Source organism: Xenopus tropicalis, chromosome 2 (genome assembly GCF_000004195.4).
Source record: "Xenopus tropicalis strain Nigerian chromosome 2, UCB_Xtro_10.0, whole genome shotgun sequence".
Classification (NCBI taxonomy): domain Eukaryota; kingdom Metazoa; phylum Chordata; class Amphibia; order Anura; family Pipidae; genus Xenopus; species Xenopus tropicalis.
Genome location: NC_030678.2, coordinates 158505896 through 158529649, shown reverse-complemented (window position 1 = coordinate 158529649; position 23754 = coordinate 158505896). Strand labels below are relative to the sequence as shown.

The window sequence follows — 23754 nt, the reverse complement described above, 5'->3', positions numbered from 1 at the left end:
TTTACTGGCCTGGCCGGTAGAAATGGTGCTTGGTACCAATGTTATTAATAGGTAAGGTCAATCTACAGGATGATTGAGGATGTTAATTTATAGATATGTTGAAAAAAAAAATTATATATATATATATCAGATCCACAGCTAAAGTTTCTACCATGCCAGTATTTTAACAGTCTGTGTGGCAAAAATGGTGCTTGGTACCAATGTTAGTAATAGGAAAGAAAGATCAAAATAAAGGAAAGCTGGTCTTTGTATCAGAAAAGGTGGCAAGTCTACTTACATATGATGGAGAGATTGGAGCCTAGGAAAGAAGAAAGGGTACAGGCTGTTAATTTACAGATAAGTTAAATGTAAAATCCAGACCTACAGCTAGGGTCTGTGCAGTAAAAATAGTGCTTGGTACCAATGTTATTAATAAGGAAGAAAGATCAAAATAAAGGAAAGCTCAGAAAAGGTGGCAACTCCAGTCCTTAAGAAGGATATTAATGAGCTGGAGAGAGTGCAGAGACGTGCAACTAAACTGGTAAAGGGGATGGAAGGGTTAAACTATAAGGTTAGACTGTTGAGGTTGGGGTTGTTTTCTCTGGAAAAGAGGCGCTTGCGAGGGGACATGATTACTCTGTACAAGTACATTAGAGGGGATTATAGGCAGATGGGGGATGTTCTTTTTTCCCATAAAAACAATCAGCGCACCAGAGGCCCCCCCTTTAGATTAGAGGAACGGAGCTTCCATTTGAAGCAGCGTAGGGGGTTGTCGGGTTGTTGTCGGGTTTGTGCCAATAATGCAAACAAAGGCATTGTTAATAGAAAAAATTTTTTGTTGCACCATCCATTATTTTGACAACACAGGCCGCTTCAGTTGAAAATGTGACTCTCCAAACTAGCACTCCTACAGAAACTGGATTCCCACCACCATATACCCCCTTCGGCTCCTCGGAGGATAACAATAAATATTATTAAAAAAATGATATATGGTAGGTGGGACTATTCAATTATTAATAAATAATTAATAACTCAAAACCAGATTAGACTTTATTCACCCTTTACATACATACAATAAAAAATTACCTAAAATATACTGGCCGGCCAGAAATTAAGAACTATCAATATTTAGTAGCACTCCATAGCAATATAATAAGCAGCTTAAATTCATTAAAATCAGAAATCCATTAATTAGAAAAGACTTTCCATTTCATTAATAATCAAGAAGTAAAATATTTCAATTCCTTAGTAACTGAGGATATGTGAGTAGCTAAGTCAATAAAATAATATTGACTACAGACTAACAATAGGTTAAAGATTTTATATCAAGTTCAGTATAATCCAAAATCCATACATTGCTTTCAGACTAACACAGGGCTATAGGCACTTCAAGGGATGGGTATAACCATTGGGCATCCTCCTCCACCCCCAAATCTTAAGCGCTAAAAAAAAAAACCCGGGTTAGATTGCTCTCACCCTGTGCCAACATTCAGGCACATACAATTTAAAACCAGAACCTCTGCTGTTACTATTTTTCAATATTGCTGTAGTAACTTTTTGCAACGCGTTTTGCCTGAAGAGACTTTATCAAGCAACTATTTTACAAAAGCAGTTGTCCCCACTTCTTTATACCCTCCATTTTTAAAGGGGCAGCTATCAAACATGCATAATACAGATACCTTATACAACTACATAACTTCCAAAGAACAATTCCTTATATATAGGGGCAATAAAATAACAAATCTGATTCAATACTATTCTAGAAATGGAGACAATTCATATTTGCTATTCAGATCATTAGGTTGCAAAGTGTTTAGATGGAATATCAACTCCTGTTCTCTACATCTCAATCATTTATCCCTATTTCTCCGTCTCTTGCTCACAGGTGCCCAATCAATAACCGTAAAACACAAATCTTTAACATTTCCTTTATGTACTAACTGAAAATGCTCAGATAGGATGTTTCTCCTTTCTCTCCTATTTTACCTCTCCTTACATTACTTAAATGTTCACACATCCTAGTTTTCAATCATTTCCCCACATATTGCAAATTGCATGTACACATGTCAATAACATATGGTGACTGGCAGTTAAAATATTTTTTTAGCTCATAACTTTTAGAGTCTACGGCTGCTTCCCAACAGGCTGATACACTGACAGTGCAATAGGCCCCAGCTGTGTGGGAAAATGATCTGCACAGATTAAAGGGATATGGTGCAGTGGCAGAGCCAGGGATTAGCGTGCCTGCCATCCCATTAGCACTATATATATTCTTCTTCACATGGATACCTTACTGCCAGCATGATGTATGGGTGCTCAAGTAGAAGTGAGGGAGAAATGAGCTCAGCATGATGTACTACAAGGAACACTTACGTTGGATGGAGGCATTGGAGACTAGGAAACAGAAATGGTACAAGCTGTTAATTTACACATGTTTTGATGACATAAAATCTAGAGCAACATCTTATGTAGAATTTACAGCACTGGTGAAAGAGCCAATAAGCTATCGCCTTTACTCCACTTTTATTACCAATAGTTAAAAGCAGATGCCTGCGTAAGCAGTAGACTGTGTAACTTGCTTTCACAACATTGTTTAAAGGACAAGTAAATGCTGACTTGTAAAGAAGAAAAATAAATGACTGTACTTACCAGCATGTCCATGATTTCCTGCAAATGCATAATATCATATATGATAAAATGGTTACATACACAGTATATGAAAACATTGTTTTATCCGGTATTCAGCCATGTATAATACTAATAATCATCATGGGGTTACTGGTGTCAGGCGGGGCCAGAATTAAGGTCAGACAGAGAGAAAAGGCAGGAAAAGTGGGGGGAACTAGGGCTCTTGTGAATACCCCCCCCCCCCCCCCCCCCAGTTCTGGTCCTTCAGTAACTCCAAGCATCAATGAGTAAGCCCCCATAAATAAAAGTTGCACCATCTGGCCAAGGTCCAGCACAAAATGCATCAGTTTTTTTTATAAGCATCTATAATCAAACAGGTCACATTCTCCAAGCTGGGAAGCCTCAATATCCATGGTGTATAGTTTGTAACTTTTCATCAAAACCAGTTAAAGGAACAGTAACACCAAAATATGAAAATGTATAAAAGTAATTACAGTATAATGTACTGTTGCCCAGCACTGGTACAACTGGTGTGTTTGCTGAAGGACAACTATAGTTTACATAAACAATGCTGCTGTGTAGCTATGGGGGCAGCCATTCAAATGAGAAAAGGCACAGGTAACGTAGCAGATAACAGATAAAACCCATTATATTTTACAGAGCTTATCTATTATCTGCTATGTAACCTGTGCCTTTTCTCCCTTTTTCCAGCTTTAATGGCAGCCCCCATGGCTACACAGCAGCTTATTTATATAAACTATAGTAGAGTTTCTGTAGCCAACACACTAATTGTACCAGTGCAGGGCAACAGTACATTATATTCTAATTACTTTAAAACACTTTCATTTTTTGGAGTTACTGTTCCAAATACCATTAGGCCCAAATAGTCCCAAATATGTATTAACTTGGCCCTTCCTTCTGTTCATTCACTCACTTCCATTATACAGTTGGCTGGTGGGGTGATGCACTTAGCAAACTTTCATTTTCTCATATATACCCTGAGCCCTATGGCTTTTCTCACATGTAACAGTTGGATCATTGCTATACTTAGGGAGTCATCAAGCCCTTTATTGCCTGCCCCACTTCTTATGGGTACATAGGAGAAACATTCTGCAGCCTGGACAGACAGTTTGTTTGTTTGAAAAGCAGGTGCAGATCTTAAATACGCCCCCTGTTCCACTCAGCCCTCCCAGCGCCTATGTTTGAGCAAACAGGGCCTTTGGATCATTGGACTGCACAAGTCTCCCTATGGCCTGCACTGTGCGCTTGGTATGGCCTCCCGTAGCTATTGCTCATACCCTGGCACTCAGAGTCCTTTATAAGCCTGTCTGTGAGTAAGCTGTATAAAAATATATATTTATACTTACTGTTCGGCGAAAACCCAAATGGCGCATCTGCAAAGGAGACAATGTTATAATAAACCAGAGTTTTTCAGTTTTTCTAGTTCAAGATTCCTTTTGAAGTCCAACAGTTGGACCCCCATGATAAAATGGTTACAAATACAGTACAGGTATGGGATCCCTTATCAGGATACCTGTTATCCAGAAAGTTCCAAATTACGGAAAGGCCATCTCCCATAGACTCCATTATAAGCAAATAATTCTAATTTTTAAAAATGATTTCCTTTTTCCCTGAAAACAGTACCTGTACTTGATCCCAACTAAGATATAATTACCCCTTATTGGAGGCAGAACAATCCTATTGGGTTTATTTAATGGTTAAATTATTCCCTTTTCTCTGTAATAATAAAACAGTACCTGTACTTGATCCCAACTAAGATATAATTACCCCTTATTGGGGGCAGAACAGCCCTATTGGGTTTATTTAATGGTTAAATGATTCCCTTTTCTCTGTAATAATAAAACAGTACTTGTACTTGATCCCAACTAAGATATAATTACCCCTTATTGGGGGCAGAACAGTCCTATTGGGTTTATTTAATGGTTAAATGATTCCCTTTTCTCTGTAATAATAAAACAGTACCTGTACTTGATCCCAACTAAGATATAATTACCCCTTATTGGGGGCAGAACAGTCCTATTGGGTTTATTTCATGGTTAAATGATTCCCTTTTCTCTGTAATAATAAAACAGTACCTGTACTTGATCCCAACTAAGATATAATTAATCGTTATTGGAGGCAAAACAAGCCTATTGGGGTTATTCAGTATTTAAATGATTTTTAACAGACTTAAGTTATGGAGATCAAAATTACAGAAAGATCCCTTATCCGGCAAACCCCAGGTCCCAGCATTCCGGATAATAGGTCCCATACCTGTATATGAATCTGTCTACACCAAACAGTGCTCAAATAAATAGCACAATAATCCACTGTAGCAGGAATTCCTCTGTGCCCAATCAGCTGCCCGCCCAAACTGTGAATGATAAGGCAATAAGCCAATAATTACAGTAGATGCCCATGCAGTGTCAATACCCTGTGTAACTTGCATTCAGAACATTATTGTGGTTTCTGTTGATCCTTTCACAGAAGAACATGCTTCTTTTCAAAATGTATCAGTTAATAGAGCTGCTTCAGCAAAACTCAGAATCAGGTACAATCCACTAAGATGGCTGCCTACGCACCAATATTACCGCTAAAAAATAAAATCCATTTGTTGGTTCGAAAATAAAAAAGTTTAAATGGTAGAGTGCATTATTTGCATTGTAAATAGAGTAATTTAGAAATAAAAAGTACACCACAAAATAATGACAGAATCCCTTTAAAGGCCAAGGAAAAGCTGAATTGTAAAGAATAACAATGGCTGTACTTACTGCCTCGGCAGCTCTTTCCTGCATCACCTGCAAATATATAATATCATATTATACTCACTTTAAATGAAAGCAAGCATACAGCCAAGGCTTGCATATTGCTGTTTTGCTTCAGTGCAGATGGGCAGATTGTTGCCCAGTTGTGCCACCAAGCACCTATACACGCTGCCCCAATAGGGTTGCCCCCTGGCCTGTATTTCAACAGACTAGCCAGTAAGCCACCAGGCAGAGCTGGTCTGGTATTGCAAATTTACCAGCAATGTAATTGCCCCTATATCTAATTCCCTTTTGTCCCACCCCTGGCCCACCCATTTAGGCCCAGATCCACCCCAGTTCAGCTCCCATTAAAGCCATCGCACCTTTTCTCTCCATCCAAAATCCACCCCACAACCTGCCTCCCTACATCTCTACCTGTCCCCTTGCGCCACAGGCAGCTAGATCATAAGAGAAACATTCTGCAGCCTGGACAGACAGTTTGTTTGATTGAAAAGCAGGTGCAGATCTTAAATACACCCCCTGTTCCACTCAGCCCTCCCAGCACCTATGTTTGAGCAAACAGGGCCTTTGGATCATTGGACTGCACAAGTCTCCCTATGGCCTGCACTGTGCGCTTGGTATGGCCTCCCGTAGCTATTGCTCATACCCTGACACTCAGAGTCCTTTATAAGCCTGTATGTGAGTAAGCTGTATAAAAATATATATTTATACTTACTGATCGGGGAAGACTCATAAGACACATCTGCAAAGGAGACAATGTTTTTCAGTTTTTCTAGTTCAAGATTCCTTTTGAAGTCCAACAGTTGGTTGGACCCCCATGATAAAATGGTTACAAATACAGTATATGAAAACATCATTTTATCAGCCATATGTTCTACTATCTAGGACAGTTAGTCTGTATTTACCCCAGATCTCACCCTCACCTAGTTACCTAGTTTTAAGATGGCCTTCCAGGAGTACCTAGAATATCAAATAAAAATTCTCTGCAAAATTCACAGAAATGGCCTTCAAGCTGGGCACTGCTCCCCTACCCGACTACTACCCCAAGATTGTGCTTTGAGCTTGCCGGAGACGTGACGCATTCCTTCTTAACACTATGTAGAATCTTTACAGTTGAACAGTATGTCAGTAGGGTGCAATATTATCACATACTGCCTGTGGGCTTTGCGCTGCTCAAACAGAACACATCATTCCAGAGCTCTGATATAAATATGATCAGTAAAACACTATAGCAGGAATTCCTCTGCTGCGCAACAGTAAGTTGCCCATTAGTGATGTGCGGCTCAGATAAAACTCAAACCTCACCTGACCCTAACCCACAAAATGCTGCCAGTGTAGGACCCACACTCAACCTGTACCTGCATCTACCCGCTCTGTACACTATTTCTGCACTCACCTCTGGTTCCAAGACAGGGAATCTTCCAGAGCAGAGCAGCAGTCTAATTCCCCAGCCTGACATGCACCCAGGCACGCTGCTGCCATGAGGTGAGTTGAGAAGCTCGCTGTAGGCGGCAGTGCCCCCAAAGTTACCCGGGACAGCAAAAAGCCGCTCTAGGTAACTTTAAGGGTAAAATTTCCGATTTTCAAACCAGAAATCTGGCTCTGCTAGAGAGCACAATTGCCCCGCTTGACAACCTCAGGCGCAAGAAAAGGTAAGTGCTGGGGGGCAGCATCGAATCTGTCTACACCAAACAGTGCTCAAATAAATAGCACAATAATCCACTGTAGCAGGAATTCCTCTGTGCCCAATCAGCTGCCCTCCCAAACTGTGAATGATAAGGCAATAAGCCAGTAATTACAGTAGATGCCCATGCAGTGTCAATACCCTGTGTAACTTGCATTCAGAACATTATTGTGGTTTCTGTGGATTCTGTCACAGAAGAACATGCTTCTTTTCAAAATGTATCAGTTAATAGAGCTGCTTCAGCAAAACTCTGCACTGAAATCCATTTTTTAGAATCGGGTACAACCCACTAAGATGGCTGCCTACGCACCAATATTACCGCTAAAAAATAAAATCCATTTGTTGGTTCAAAAATAAAAAAGTTTAAATGGTAGAGTGCATTATTTGCATTGTAAAGAGAGTAATTTAGAAATAAAAAGTACACCACAAAATAATGACAGAATCCCTTTAAAGGCCAAGGAAAAGCTGAATTGTAAAGAATAACAATGGCTGTACTTACTGGCTTGGCAGCTCTTTCCTGCATCACCTGCAAATATATAATATCATATTATACTCACTTTGAATGAAAGCAAGCATACAGCCAAGGCTTGCATATTGGTGTTTTGCTTCAGTGCAGATGGCCAGATTGTTGCCCAGTTGCGCCACCAAGCACCTATACACGCTGCCCCATTAGGGTTGCCCCCTGGCCTGTATTTCAACAGACTAGCCAGTAAGCCACCAGGCAGAGCTGGTCTGGTATTGCAAATTTCCAAGCAATGTAATTGCCCCTATATCTAATTCCCTTTTGTCCCACCCCTGGCCCACCCATTTAGGCCCAGATCCCCCCCAGTTCAGCTCCCATTAAAGCCATCGCACCTCTTCTCTCTCCCGATCCATCCAAAATCCACCCCACAACCTGCCTACCTACATCTTTACCTATCCCCTTGCGCCACAGGCAGCTAGATCCCTACATCTGTCTGTACACCTCCCGCCTGTCAGAACACTGTAATAATGACCATGGCACCTGTCTTTTCCCATCCCATAATAATCATTATCTAGGGGAGGAGCTTGGGTGCTTCAAACAAAATCTTATTGGAGACATAAATGTTGATCACAGAATTGAAGAAATGAATTTTTTAAAAAAGCATATATTTTACTGTGTTTAACCAGTTAGAATATATTTTAAATGTGTATATGAATTAACGTACTGTACTTACATGTTCAGAAGGTTGTGCCTCCTGCAAATAAAACATAGGTTTATTAAAGTAGTAGTTTTTTAACTTTTTAGTTTAAATCTCCTCTTTGAGATCATTAGTTGGACCCCCTTTAGCCCACAACCAGGTTAAAGATACAGTAAACCAGCTAGATCATCAGATCGCCCAGGCTGTTATTGTAACATTGTACATGATTGGTCTGGTTATTACATTAGACTTCCGCTCACTCCAGCCTTTATAAATTACATTTTTGACTAAGTAAGTATATTAGAAACATTTTCTATTTCACACAGCCTATCTATTTACCTCCTTTAAATAAGAAGGAGGGGAGTTCTGCAACTAACTTGTTTTTGGCTACACAGAGCCATTATACAGTTGGCTGGTGGGGTAATGCACTTAGCAAACTACCATTTTCTCATATATACCCTGAGCCCTATGGCTTTTCTCACATGTAACAGTTGGATCATTGCTATACTTAGGGAGTCATAATGCCCTTTATTGCCTGCCCCACTTCTTATGGGTACATAGGAGAAACATTCTGCAGCCTGGACAGACAGTTTGATTGAAAAGCAGGTGCAGATCTTAAATACACCCCCTGTTCCACTCAGCCCTCCCAGCACCTAAGTTTGAGAAAACAGGGCCTTTGGATCATTGGACTGCACAAGTCTCCCCATGGCCTGCACTGTGCGCTTGGTATGGCCTCCCGTAGCTATTGCTCATACCCTGGCACTCAGAGTCCTTTCTAAGTCTGTATGTGAGTAAACTGTATAAAAATATATATTTATACTTACTGTTCCGCAACGATCCATATGGCGCATCTGCAAAGGAGATAATGTTATAATAAACCAGAGTTTTTTTGGTTTTTCTAGTTCAAGATTCCTTTTGAAGTCAAACAGTTGGACCCCCATGATAAAATGGTTACAAATACAATACAGGTTATGGGATCTCTTATCAGGATACCTGTTATCCAGAAAGTTCTGAATTACGGAAAGTCCATCTCCCATTGACTCCATTATAAGAAAATAATTCTAATTTTTAAAAATGATTTCCTTTTTCCCTGAAAACAGTACCTGTACTTGATACCAACTAAGATGTAATTACCCCTTATTGGGAGCAGAATAATCCTAATGGGTTTATTTCATGGTTAAATGATTCCCTATTCTCTGTAATAATAAAACAGTACCTGTACTTGATCCCAACTAAGATATAATTACCCCTTATTGGGGGCAGAACAATCCTATTGGGTTTATTTCATGGTTAAATGATTCCCTTTTCTCTGTAATAATAAAACAGTACCTGTACTTGATCCCAACTAAGATATAATTACCCCTTATTGGGGGCAGAACAATCCTATTGGGTTAATTTAATGGTTAAATGATTCCCTTTTCTCTGTAATAATAAAACAGTACCTGTACTTGATCCCAACTAAGTATAATTACCCCTTATTGGGGGCAGAACAATCCTATTGGGTTAATTTAATGGTTAAATGATTCCCTTTTCTCTGTAATAATAAAACAGTACCTGTACTTGATCCCAACTAAGATATAATTAATCCTTATTGGGGGTAGAACAGCCCTATTGGGTTAATTTAATGGTTAAATGATTCCCTTTTCTCTGTAATAATAAAACAGTACCTGTACTTGATCCCAACTAAGATATAATTACCCCTTATTGGGGGCAGAACAATCCTATTGTGTTAATTTAATGGTTAAATGATTCCCTTTTCTCTGTAATAATAAAACAGTACCTGTACTTGATCCCAACTAAGATATAATTAATCCTTATTGGAGGCAAAACAAGCCTATTGGGGTTATTCAATATTTAAATGATTTTTAACAGACTTAAGTTATGGAGATCCAAATTACAGAAAGATCCCTTATCCGGCAAACCCCAGGTCCCAAGCATTCCGGATAATAGGTCCCATACCTGTATATGAATCTGTCTACACCAAACAGTGCTCAAATAAATAGCACAATAATCCACTGTAGCAGGAATTCCTCTGTGCCCAATCAGCTGCCCGCCCAAACTGTGAATGATAAGGCAATAAGCCAATAATTACAGTAGATGCCCATGCAGTGTCAATACCCTGTGTAACTTGCATTCAGAACATTATTGTGGTTTCTGTGGATCCTGTCACAGAAGAATATGCTTCTTTTAAAAAATGTAACAGTTAATAGAGCTGCTTCAGCAAAACTCTGCACTGAAATCCATTTTTTAGAATCGGGTACAATGCACTAAGATGGCTGCCTACGCACCAATATTACCACTAAAAAATAAAATCCATTTGTTGGTTCAAAAATAAAAAAGTTTAAATGGTAGAGTGCATTATTTGCATTGTAAAGAGAGTAATTTAGAAATAAAAAGTACACCACAAAATAATGACAGAATCCCTTTAAAGGCCAAGGAAAAGCTGAATTGTAAAGAATAACAATGGCTGTACTTACTGGCATGGCAGCTTCTACCTGTATGTGAGTAAACAGTATAAAAATATATATTTATACTTACTGATCGGGGAGGACTCATAAAACACAGAAGAGAACTAACCCCTCTTCCCTGCTGCTATACCCCCCAGTACTTCCTGCCTTCATCAGTTTTTTCCTAGTGTCCCACAAGGAGACAGGATCATCATCTTACTCTTCAAGTTATTCTTCGGCCAGATTCAATCTGGCAACATGGGTCGTCCTAGAGGTCTCCAACAGGAGCTACTCTACACAGGCTTCCCCCTACGTGGGAAAAGTGAAGGACACTGGGGCACGTGAGTTACAAGCCCTGCAGACATCCTGCCTCTGAACACAGAGCGCAGAAGCTGCCCAGCGCTACCCAGTGCCATGGCCCTTATCCGGCTTAAAACTTGCCTCTTACACAGTAGCCTTGCTCCTGCAGGATATCCAGCCTGACCAACCCCCATTTTTTCCCCTCTACTCTGCCTTCTCCATCTTAGCCATGCTCCCAGTGCTGCCTCTCCTTAAGCTCCGGTTCCTAGACACTCATTGCTCAGCCCTGCCTGCCTGTGCCTTGCCTCTACCTCCAGCCCTGCATTCTCTGCCTCTTACCATCGCAGGCTCCGTTCGCTCTGGCATCCATGCGCCTCTCCTGTTCCCTCGATCGATATGCGGTCCACCATGCCTTCCACCTATGCGCTCCACTTCCTGCTCGGCATGTAACGTCCGCCATTCTCGCTCTCCATCCTGAATAGATCAAGAAAGAGAAATTCTCCAGCAGAGGCTCTGGCAGAGGGGCTCACAGGGACCACGGTCTAGTTCCCTTTTCTTATTTATACCGCAGGGGTTAGGCGCTGGCTAGAGGGAGAACAGGCATAAAGGGGGTTGGGCAGACACTGTGGGCTGTGTATGTGTATTTTCCTCATGCTTCTGTATTGCTGGCTAGGCATTTCTAAGCATTGAGCACTTCTCTCCCATGACACTTGTACTTTTCATGTTCTCCTGTTAGATCTGTGTTCTAGCATTACACTATCACTGGGTGTTGTTACTGGCATGTACTGACACTGTGTACTAGCTCTGCACTGGCAATACTCAGACACGGGTTGTTATTACTGACTTGTACTGACTCCGTTCTCAGCACAGCATTCATTCTGCAGTTGTACTGCATTAACTTTTCCTTCCTGCACTAACTCCTTCCGGTACTATGGCAGAGGGCAATTCAGGGGGTCCCTTTTCCAGAGGGGCTTCCAGCTCCTCCAAGGTAAAATTGCCTGCGCCAGGTGCTGTAAACGCCTTTCCTCCGGCAGAAAGGAACCACTTTGCTCCTCCTGCTCCAAAACTACGGCTGAAACTGCTTCCAGGCCCAGGACCCTACTCCACCGGTCCAAGCTGCAGAACCTGGGGATGAGCCTACTCCCGCAGAAACACACACAGCACAGACACCTACCGTGGCTCCTAACCAGGATCCTCCGTCCTGGGCAGTCTCTCTTTCCATGGGCATGCCCAAACTGGCCGCATGTCTGGACAAGCTCCTGGACAAGCTGGATCGGGAAGACTCAGACCCTCGTCCTAAATCCCTTAAACGCCACGTCCCCATGCATGCTGAGGACTACAGCGACTCCAAATCACCTCAACCATCAGCCGACTGGGACGGACAATCACTAAGTGAGGGCGAAATATCCGATGACGATGACCTTGCTGACACCGAGGAACCTTCCAGATCTCCATCAGAAGCTGTAGACTCTCTCATTGCGGCAGTCATCTCATGCCTAGATCTCAAGACCCCAGAGTCTCAGAGCTCAGCACAACCACTTTTCAAGCTCCAGAAAAAGCTACTATCCATGTTTCCTACTCATGAACAGCTAGACAACATCATTCAGTCAGAGTGGGATCACCCAGAGAAGCGCTTTCAAGCCAATAGGAGGTTCCAGCGCTCCTATCCATTCCCGCAAGAAACTCTTCTCGCGCCTTTCCAAGAACACTGCCCTTCCGGTCGCTGACGCTTCCTCATTCAAGGATTCCATGGACAAAAAGACGGAAGGTTTCCTCAGAGCCGTGTACACAGCGGCCGGAGAAAGTCTGAGACCGGTTCTGGCATCAGCATGGGTATCTCGGGCCATCCAAACCTGGTCGGACCCCCTTATTGAAGGAATCAATTCTGGCGCCCCTAGACAGGAATTGGCGTCCCTGGCATCTCAAATCAAAGACGTCAACGAATACCTCTGCGAAGCATCTCTCGACGCGGCTCAAGCCATTAGCCGTACCTCGGCTCTTTCGGTAGCGGCACATCATTCTCTATGGCTTAAACTGTGGTCAGCCGACCTCTCATCCAAAAAATCATTAACCTTCATCCCCTTTAAGGGCAAGCTCCTGTTCGGTCCTGAACTGGACAAGATCATTTGCCAGGCTACCGGAGGAAAGAGCACTCTACTCCCGCAACCAAGGAACCGTACCTTCTTTCGTTGAGGACGCTTCTTTCGTGGAAGGCCATCCAGGCCATCATCATCATCTTCATCCAGGGACTATCAATCTCAGTCCTCCAACAAACTGAGATTCCAGGGCCGTCCAAAATTCTCCTGGCAAAATAAGAAGCCCCAAGGCAAGACTTCCAACAAGTCCCCCACAAGTCCACAAGAAAACACCACCCCGGTGGGAGGCAGACTTCGCCTATTCCAAGACGAGTGGCTTCGCCTCACCACCGACCCGTGGGTACACAACATAATCTCCTCAGGTTATCGGCTCGAGTTTGTGTCCAGACCACCAAACCGCTTCTTCATGTCAAAACTCCCTCCAGATTCAAACAAACAGAATGCCTTCCTCTCCGTCATCCAGGACCTGCTGGACGAAAGAGTGACTGTTCCCGTCCCTTCGGGAGAAAAATATAGAGGTTTCTACTCCAACCTCTTTATTGTTCCAAAGAAGGACGGATCCTTTCGACCCCTCCTAGACCTGAAGCACCTCAACGCCTTCATTCGTTTCTCTCACTTCAAGATGGAGTCATCTCGATGATGACCTACTCCTAAAGGCTCCCTCCCTACCAGCGGCCACATCCCAACTCTCTCTGGTCATGGAATCTCTGACCATCCTGGGATGGAGGATCAACACGGCAAAGTCCAGATTAACACCATCCCAACGCATGCCCTTCCTAGGCATGGTATTCGACACGGCGGAGCAGAGAGTTTTTCTCCCACCGGAGAAGATTGCCAGAATCCAGAGCCTAGTCCGTCAACTTCTACGCAACCCCCAGCCCTCCGTCCGCCTGGCCATGCAGGTACTGGGGTCACTTGTATCCTCCATAGAAGCAGTTCCCTTTGCCCAATTCCACCTAAGGGCCCTACAGTGGAACACCTTGGATCAATGGAGCTGCAGCTCCCTCTCCCTGGTTGGCTCAACCCGACCCACCTGGAGAAGGGACGCTCCCTACAGGAACCCCAGTGGCTCATCCTAACCATGGATGCCAGCCTCCAAGGCTGGGGTGCAGTCCTGGGACACCTTACCGCATAGGGAACCTGGACGGCTGCAGAAACCTGCCTTCCAATCAATATACTGGAAATCAGAGCGGTACGCCTAGCACTCTGCCACTGGCAGAACCAACTCACAGGGCGCGACATCAAGGTCCAATTGGACAACGCCACCACCGTCGCATACCTCAATCACCAAGGGGGCACAAGGAGTCGGCAAGCCCTCAAAGAGGTCAGTCGCATTCTAACGTGGGCAGAAGCGAGGGAAGTATGCCTCTCTGCCATCTACATTCCCGGGCTCGAAAACTGGCAAACCGACTACCTCAGCCGACAACGGATCGATCCGGGGGAATGGGCCCTGAACCCCAGAATATTCCAGGACATCGTAGCTCGCTAGGGACTTCCAGAGGTGGACCTCATGGCCTCCCGTCAAAACCGCAAAGTGACTCAATTCATGTCCTGATGCCAAGACCCCCTAGCGTTGGCAGCGGATGCCCTAACGACTGCATGGGACTTCGATCTTGCATATGCCTTCCCGCCTCTTCCTCTTCTACCAAGGGTCATCAGAAAGATCAAATCAGAACGATGCACAGTCATTCTGATAGCTCCACATTGGCCCAGAAGAGTATGGTTCACCGAACTGGTGGCTCTCAGCAGATCAGAACCGTGGCCGCTACCTCAGACCCCCGATCTCCTCGCTCAGGGACCAATCCTTCATCCCAATCCAGCCTTCCTGAATTTGACGGCGTGGAGATTGAGTCGATAGTCCTCAGACGAAAGGGATTCTCCCACGAAGTCATACGTACCATGATGGCAGCCAGAAAGCCCGTCTTCTCCAAGACCTACCACTGAGTATGGAAAACTTACAGAGACTGGTGCAATCAGGCTGGTCACTCTTTTCAGGATCTATCGGTTCCCCGCCTCCTGTCCTTCCTACAATCAGGTCTGGACAAGGGTCTGTCGCTAGGCTCCCTCAAATCTCAGATCTCCGCACTCTCTGTGCTCTTCCAACAACAGCTAGCCATCCTGCCCGACGTGACCACATTCGTTCAAGGGGAACCTCTGCCCCCGTGGGATCTCAACCTGGTCCTATCGGCCCTACAAACTCCTCCATTCGAGCCAATAGCCACCATCCCCCTAGCCTGGCTAACCTGGAAGACGGTATTGCTTCTGGCCATCGCCTCAGCTCACAGGGTGTCAGAAATCAGCGCACTGTCCAGTCAACCTCCATACCTGCCTAGCAACAGACTACCTAGAATATCAAATAAAAATTCTCCGCAAAATTCACAGAAATGGCCTTCAAGCTGGGCACTGCTCCCCTACCCGACTACTACCCCAAGATTGTGCTTTGAGCTTGCCGGAGACGTGACGCATTCCTTCTTACCATTATGTAGAATCTTTACAGTTGAACAGTATGTCAGTAGGGTGCAATATTATCACGTACTGCCTGTGGGCTTTGCGCTGCTCAAACAGAACACATCATTCCAGAGCTCTGATATAAATATGATCAGTAAAACACTATAGCAGGAATTCCTCTGCTGAGCACCAGTAAGTTGCCCATTAGTGATGTGCGGCTCAGATAAAACTCAAACTTCACCTGACCCTAACCCACAAAATGCTGCCAGTGTAGGACCCACACCCAACCTGTACCTGCATCTTCCCGCTCTGTACACTATTTCTGCACTCACCTCTGGTTCCAAGACAGGGAATGTTCCAGAGCAGATCAGCAGTCTAATTCCCCAGTCTGACATGCCCCCAGGCACGCTGCTGCCATGAGGTGAGTTGAGAAGCTCGCTGTAGGCGGCAGTGCCCCCAAAGTTACCCGGGGCAGCAAAAAGCCGCTCTAGGTAACTTTAAGGGTCAAATTTCCGATTTTCAAACCAGAAATCTGGCTCTGCTAGAGAGCACAATTGCCCCCCTGGACAAACTCAGGCACAAGAAAAGGTAAGTGCTGGGGGGCAGCATCGAATCTGTCTACACCAAACAGTGCTCAAATAAATAGCACAATAATCCACTGTAGCAGGAATTCCTCTGTGCCCAATCAGCTGCCCTCCCAAACTGTGAATGATAAGGCAATAAGCCAATAATTACAGTAGATGCCCATGCAGTGTCAATACCCTGTGTAACTTGCATTCAACAAACATTATTGTGGTTTCTGTGGATCCTGTCACAGAAGAACATGCTTCTTTTTAAAATGTATCAAAATGACTTTACTTACTGGCATAGCAGCTTCTACCAGCAAATACATAATGTCATATTATACTCACTTTAAATGAAAGCAAGCATACAGCCAAGGCTTGCATATTGGTGTTTTGCTTCAGTGCAGATGGCCAGATTGTTTCCCAGTTGTGCCACTAAGCACCTATACACGCTGCCCCATTAGGGTTGCCCCCTGGCCTGTATTTCAACAGACTAGCCAGTAAACCATCAGGCAGAGCTGGTCTGGTATTACAAATTTACCAGCAATGTAATTGCCCCTATATCTAATTCCCTTTTGTCCCACCCCCGGCCCACCCATTTAGGCCCAGATCCCCCCCAATTCAGCTCCCATTAAAGCCATCGCACCTCTTCTCTCTCCCGATCCATCCAAAATCCACCCCACAACCTGCCTCCCTACATCTTTACCTGTCCCCTTGCGCCACAGGCAGCTAGATCCCTACATCTGTCTGTACACCTCCCGCCTGTCAGAACACTGTAATAATGGCTATGGCACCTGTCTTTTGCCATCCCATAATAATCATTACCCAGGGGAGGAGCTTGGGTGCTTCAAACAAAATCTTATTGGAGACATAAATGTTGATCACAGAATTTTAGAAATGAATTTTTTAAAAAAGCATATATTTTACCGTGTTTAACCAGTTATAATATATTTTAAATGTGTTTATGAATTAACGTACTGTACTTACATGTTCAGAAGGTTGTGCCTCCTGCAAATAAAACATAGGTTTATTAAAGTAGTAGTTTTTTAACTTTTTAGTTTAAATCTCCTCTTTGAGATCATTAGTTGGACCCCCTTTAGCCCACAACAAGGTTAAAGATACAGTAAACCAGCTAGATTATCAGATCGCCCAGGCTGTTATTGTAACATTGTACATGATTGTTCTGGTTATTATATTAGACTTCCGCTCACTCCAGCCTTTATAAATTACATTTTTGACTAAGTAACTATATTAGAAACATTTTCTATTTCACACAGCCTATCTATTTACCTAGTTTTTTTTACACTCAACTGTTCCTTTAAATAAGAAGGAGGGGAGTTCTGCAACTAACGTGTTTTTGGCTACACAGAGCCATTATACAGTTGGCTGGTGGGGTGATGCACTTAGCAAACTACCATTTTCTCATATATACCCTGAGCCCTATGGCTTTTCTCACATGTAACAGTTGGATCATTGCTATACTTAGGGAGTCATCAAGCCCTTTATTGCCTGCCCCACTTCTTATGGGTACATAGGAGAAACATTCTGCAGCCTGGACAGACAGTTTGATTGAAAAGCAGGTGCAGATCTTAAATACACCCCCTGTTCCACTCAGCCCTCCCAGCGCCAAGTTTGAGCAAACAGGGCCTTTGGATCATTGGACTGCACAAGTCTCCCCATGGCCTGCACTGTGCGCTTGGTATGGCCTCCCGTAGCTATTGCTCATACCCTGGCACTCAGAGTCCTTTCTAAGCCTGTCTGTGAGTAAGCTGTATAAAAATATATATTTATACTTACTGATCGGGGAGGACTCATATGACACATCTGCAAAGGAGACAATGTTATAATAAACCAGAGTTTTTCAGTTTTTCTAGTTCAAGATTCCTTTTGAAGTCCAACAGTTGGTTGGACCCCCATGATAAAATGGTTACAAATACAGTATATGAAAACATCATTTTATCAGCCATATGTTCTACTATCTAGGACAGTTAGTCTGTATTTACCCCAGATCTCACCCTCACCTAGTTTTAAGATGGCCTTCCAGGAGTACCTAGAATATCAAATAAAAATTCTCCGCAAAATTCACAGAAATGGCCTTCAAGCTGGGCACTGCTCCCCTACCCGACTACTACCCCAAGATTGTGCTTTGAGCTTGCCGGAGACGTGACGCATTCCTTCTTACCACTATGTAGAATCTTTACAGTTGAACAGTATGTCAGTAGGGTGCAATATTATCACGTACTGCCTGTGGGCTTTGCTCTGCTTAAACAGAACACATCATTCCAGGTGAGTTGAGAAGCTCGCTGTAGGCGGCAGAGCCCCCAAAGTTACCTGGGGCAGCAAAAAGCCGCTCTATGTAACTTTAAGGGTCAAATTTTCAAACCAGAAATCTGGCTCTGCTAGAGAGTGCAATTGCCCCCCTGGACAACCTCAGGCGCAAGAAAAGGTAAGTGCTGGGGGGCAGCATCGAATCTGTCTACACCAAACAGTGCTCAAATTAATAGCACAATAATCCACTGTAGCAGGAATTCCTCTGTGCCCAATCAGCTGCCCGCCCAAACTGTGAATGATAAGGCAATAAGCCAATAATTACAGTAGATGCCCATGCAGTGTCAATACCCTGTGTAACTTGCATTCAGAACTTTATTGTGGTTTCTGTGGATCCTGTCACAGAAGTACATACTCACTTTAAATGAAAGCAAGCATACAGCCAAGGCTTGCATATTGGTGTTTTGCTTCAGTGCAGATGGCCAGATTGTTGCCCAGTTGTGCCACCAAGCACCTATACACGCTGCCCCATTAGGGTTGCCCCCTGGCCTGTATTTCAACAGACTAGCCTGTAAGCCACCAGGCAGAGCTGGTCTGGTATTACAAATTTCCCAGCAATGTAACTGCTCCTAAATCTGTAATTCCCTTTTGTCCCACCCCTGGCCCACCCATTTAGGCCCAGATCCCCCCCAGTTCAGCTCCCATTAAAGCCATCGCACCTCTTCTCTCTCCCGATCCATCCAAAATTCACCCCACAACCTGCCTCCCTACATCTTTACCTGTCCCCTTGCGCCACAGGCAGCTAGATCCCTACATCTGTCTGTACACCTCCCGCCTGTCAGAACACTGTAATAATGGCCATGGAACCTGTCTTTTGCCATCCCATAATAATCATTATCCAGGGGAGGAGCTTGGGTGCTTCAAACAAAATCTTATTGGAGACATAAATGTTGATCACAGAATTGTAGAAATTAATTTTTTTAAAAAAAGCATATATTTTACTGTGTTTAACCAGTTAGAATATATTTTAAATGTGTTTATGAATTAACGTACTGTAGTTACACGTCTCATACGTCTGAAAGGTTGTGCCTCCTGCAAATAAAACATAGGTTTATTAAAGTAGTAGTTTTTTAACTTTTTGGTTCAAATCTCCTCTTTGAGATCATTAGTTGGACCCCCTTTAGCCCACAACAAGGTTAAAGATACAGTAAACCAGCTAGATCATCAGATCGCCCAGGCTGTTATTGTAACATTGTACATGATCGTTCTGGTTATTATATTAGATTTCCGCTCATGTAACTGTTCTTTTAAATAAGGAAGAGGGGAGTTCTGCAACTAACCATTTTTTGGCTACACAGAGCCATTATACAGTTGGCTGGTGGGCTGATGCACTTAGCAAACTTCCATTTCTCATATATACCCTGAGCCCTATGGTCTTTCTCACAAGGGTCACCTCAGGAAGCCCCAAGCTCATCCCCACCAGGAGAAGCAGAACATTACATGAGACATGGAGACTCTGGCAGCCCTCAGCTATGGGAAACATTATCTGAATGACAGAAAGCAACACAGTTTCCACTTCCTCATAAAACTGGCCCTATGCCAGAGTGAGCAGGCCAGATACCAATATTTGTCATGGATAGAATAACCTTGAGGGGTTGTGGCTACACAGAGCCATTATACAGTTGGCTGGCGGTGTGATGGACTTCTCATATATACCCTGAGCCCTATGGTCTTTCTCACATGTAGCTGTTGGATCACTGCTATGATTAGGGAGTTATAATGCCTCTTATTGCCTGGCCTTCTTCTTGTGGGTACATAGGAGAAACATTCCGCAGAACCTTTAATGGTTGTTACAAGAACCTGGAATAACTGGGTTATTCCAGTAGCCTCTTGGGAATGGTTGGGTTGGCCTATTTTCTTCTTGGAGAGAAAATAATAATTCCTAACAATAATTTCGACCAAACTGGCCTTCTTATTGGGCCCACTATGGAGCTAGCCTTTGTCTAAAAAGTATACTGTCATGATTTCTATGGTACAGTTTTTATTACTAAAATACTCAGTGTACATTGAAAATAATTAATTCTACCATTTAAAATGCTTAGCTGAACCAATAAATGTAATTTCTTTAGCTGTAATATTGGTATGTAGTGCATTGTGCAAGAGTCTAAGCTTTCAGAAGAAGCCAGCACTTCACAATGGAACTGCTTTCAGATAAGTCATTGTTTCTCCTACGCAATGTAACTGGAGGAGTCTTGGCTGGACTTGGGTGTTTTACTTTTGAGTGCTATTCTCATATTTAACACCAGGTGGGGCATGGGAGCATTTTTAGCAATACAAGTGTCAGGGACCTGCTGTCTTGCCACCTTACCATTGTTCTGCTAATCAGCAGCTGGGGGGAAAAGGAAGGGGAGGGATATCACTCCACCTTGCAGCACAGAAGTAAAGAGTGACTGAATTTTATCAGAGCACAAGTCCCATTGCTGAAGGCCCCTGGGAAACTAAGAATATGTCTAGCCTCATGTCAAATTAAGAATGAAAAATCTATTTGCCCCTTTTAAAAATGGATTTCAAAGCTGGATTTTGCTGGAGGAGTGATACATTTTATAAAAAAAGATTTTAGCTTCATAGAGATCAGACACATTCATCTCATTAGTCATACGAGGGTTTTGGGGAGCACTTCTATTATTTGTTCTGGGGAAAATAAAACAGCTCTTTGCAGGCCAAAATGCTGAAAACAGAATGTTTGCAGACCTGATTATATGGACACATTTTGCCCAAACTCAGGAACATTTTTTTTGTTTTGTTTTTGAGGAAGTGTTTTTAATAAAAATAAACACATATATATGTGCGCAACTCCAAGTCTTCAATATGCTCCTAGTTGAGGCTGAGGGGGGTATGGCCATGTAGGAACAGGGCCTAATGTAAGCCAATATGAAGAAAGCAATTAAAGGGGTCATATACAACTGGGAAGGCAGGGCTGGTCTAATGTTCTTCTGGTTAGAAAAACCATGGAAAAAGCTCAAAGGGTTTCCAATGTTTTTCCTAACCAGAAGAACAACAGCCCAACCCTCATTTTTTCTCCTGAAAAACCTCCTTGACAGAATCATGGTCAGAAACAGACCAGAAGGTGGTGCTGTTGTCATTCATATTAACAGTACACATTCCCCTTAATATTTTCAAATCTTAAAATAAAAAATAATGAATGTAACGTGAAAAAGTGCTTAGAATAGCACTGCCATCAATTTTATATTCCCTTATTTTAAAGGTTAATTAATTATTTGATTAGAGCCTGGGTGGTGCCCCTTTGAAGCCTACATTTCCACAGTTTATTTATATGGGCAAGGGGTAAACAATTAGGTTCTTTGAAAAAGGGAGAACCAAATTATTATTAAGATAGTAATAGATTTACCAGTATAAGGGCACCTATGCAATGTATCAACTGGGGACTGTTTAATCCTGTGTTTCACTTTGGATGGACCCTTATTATCACAGTGGGGTCAGTTGGTTGATAAGAACAGGAAAAAATCATAAATCCTGAACTGTTATTTTTTATCGGTCTGTTTAACTGAGGAGCCAGCTAATGAGGGCTTCCTTTTTAATAGACCCAATTCTAGTAATATAACTTCTCATGCATCAGTCTCTAAGGAAGAAATTAAAAAGAGACTTGAACATGTAAAGGAAAACAAAGGTCTGGGACCAGATTGTATCCATCCCAGGGTATTAAACAAGATTAGCTCTGTGACTGCCAAACTTCTTCACTTTTCATGTTGTTCATTGAGGTCTGGCATGGTGCCGAGAGACTGGCCAATTGCTTATGTGGTTCCTTTATTCAAAAAGGGATCCCGTTCTCAGCCTGAAAACTATAGGCCTGTTAGTCTGACATCAGTGGTAGGAAAGCTTTTGGAAGGGGTAATAATGGATAAAATACTTGAATACATTGCAAGTCACAATACAGGTATGGGATCCCTTATCCGGAAACCCATTATCCAGAAAGTTCCGAATTACGGAAAGGTCATCTCCCATAGACTCCATTTTAATCAAATAATTCAGATTTTTAAAAAATGATTTCCTTTTTCTCTTTAATAATAAAACAGTACCTTTTAGTTGATCCCAGCTAAGATATAATTAATCCTTATTGGAGCCAAAACAATCCTTTTGGGTTTAATTACTGTTTAAATACTTTTTTTAGTAGACTTAAGGTAAGAGATCTGAATTACGGAAAGACCCCTTATCCAGAAAACCCCAGGTCCCGAGCATTCTGGATAATGGGTCCCATACCTGTACTATAAATTTGTGCCAGCATGGTTTAATGTGTAACAGATCTTGCCAGACTCACTTAATTGCCTTCTATGAGGAGGTGAGTAGGAACATCGATGCTGGAATGGAGTGGATCTATTTGGACTTTGCTAAAGCCTTTGACAAAAGGCACAAAAACGTAACAATATATTCACTGTTTGTAGTTCCCCTGTGTGAACTCCCTTTGTTACTTTACAGTGGGCGCATTTGTACTACATTGAAGTAGAAAGTGGAAAGGAGACTTACTTCTGTTTCTATAGGTCCACGTTTTGCTTTTTTCTTGCTTTTTGCCAATTCAAAGTCAGCCATATAACACTAGAAACCATAAACACTGTGTGTAAATATTCATCCAATCTCAGATAAAATGTCTGTCTCTCTATATTGTTCTTACTTAATATAACAAAGGCAATAAAATGTTGAGACTGTGCCTGTATATCTACCTGCTAAGAATGTAAGCTCTACAGGGCAGGGACTTCCTTCCAACTGTTGTCTCTTATTACATGTCACTTGGCCTCTGTATATTTACAGTGTAGTTTTTTACACTGTAAAATTGTACAACATATCAAATTGCTGCTTTATAAATAAAGTTATCCATACACAGAAAGCCAAAACAAAAAACGGCAGCTTACAATCTGTCCTCTAGATATCCGGTGAGGGATCTGCCAGGTATCAATTAGCCTTGCCCATGGGTGGCCAAATCCTGCCCTAATTACACTGCTAAATCTATCAGTGCTATACAAAATACAATAAAGACAATTCAATTCATTAAAAAATGTTCTAAAGGAAAATGAACCCACAGATGATTTCCATCAGATCCAAACTACAGACATGGTACAAGCTAAAAGAAAAAGGCAGTGCATAAGAGAGCCCTGTATCAATCTCATTGGGTAATTGGGTATACCTGCACCTACAACTTCATCTGTAACCTGCCCAACTGGAAGGTAATATTGTCAACAAACAGGAAGGTATTATTATGGGCAAAACCCCTTATACAGCTACGGCTCCAAAGCAGGGCCCAGTTTCTGGATCTTAGTTCTGAGGGTAACTATGCGCTAACCATGGAAAACTAAATGGGGTCCTGGCAATATTGTTACTAGGGCAGAAAGTTGCTTCATCCTTA

The 23754-nt window shown here is 42.7% G+C and overlaps 1 protein-coding gene across 30 annotated transcripts in view; it reads right to left on the bottom strand.

Moving 5' to 3' along the window:
* Nucleotides 1-23754, bottom strand: part of LOC100170623 (protein mono-ADP-ribosyltransferase PARP4) — a 100645-nt gene that overhangs the window by 37228 nt on the left and 39663 nt on the right. For 21 of the 30 annotated variants that reach the window (XM_031897278.1, XM_031897281.1, XM_031897288.1 and 18 more), the window contains 15 exons: nucleotides 22881-22949; nucleotides 19392-19430; nucleotides 17868-17894; nucleotides 17058-17078; nucleotides 11303-11437; nucleotides 10694-10711; nucleotides 9041-9067; nucleotides 8253-8273; nucleotides 7556-7582; nucleotides 6088-6114; nucleotides 5379-5405; nucleotides 3975-4001; nucleotides 2629-2646; nucleotides 2353-2373; nucleotides 278-298 (listed from right to left, as the gene is read on the bottom strand). In XM_031897278.1, coding sequence (XP_031753138.1) covers nucleotides 278-298; nucleotides 2353-2373; nucleotides 2629-2646; nucleotides 3975-4001; nucleotides 5379-5405; nucleotides 6088-6114; nucleotides 7556-7582; nucleotides 8253-8273; nucleotides 9041-9067; nucleotides 10694-10711; nucleotides 11303-11437; nucleotides 17058-17078; nucleotides 17868-17894; nucleotides 19392-19430; nucleotides 22881-22949 — 525 coding nt within the window. Of the gene's footprint in view, nucleotides 1-277; nucleotides 299-995; nucleotides 2374-2628; nucleotides 2647-3974; nucleotides 4002-5378; nucleotides 5406-6087; nucleotides 6115-7555; nucleotides 7583-8252; nucleotides 8274-9040; nucleotides 9068-10693; nucleotides 10712-11302; nucleotides 11438-17057; nucleotides 17079-17867; nucleotides 17895-19391; nucleotides 19431-22880; nucleotides 22950-23754 lie in introns of those variants that run through there. The other 9 variants (XM_031897289.1, XM_031897303.1, XM_031897304.1 and 6 more) reach the window with 6 other exon arrangements.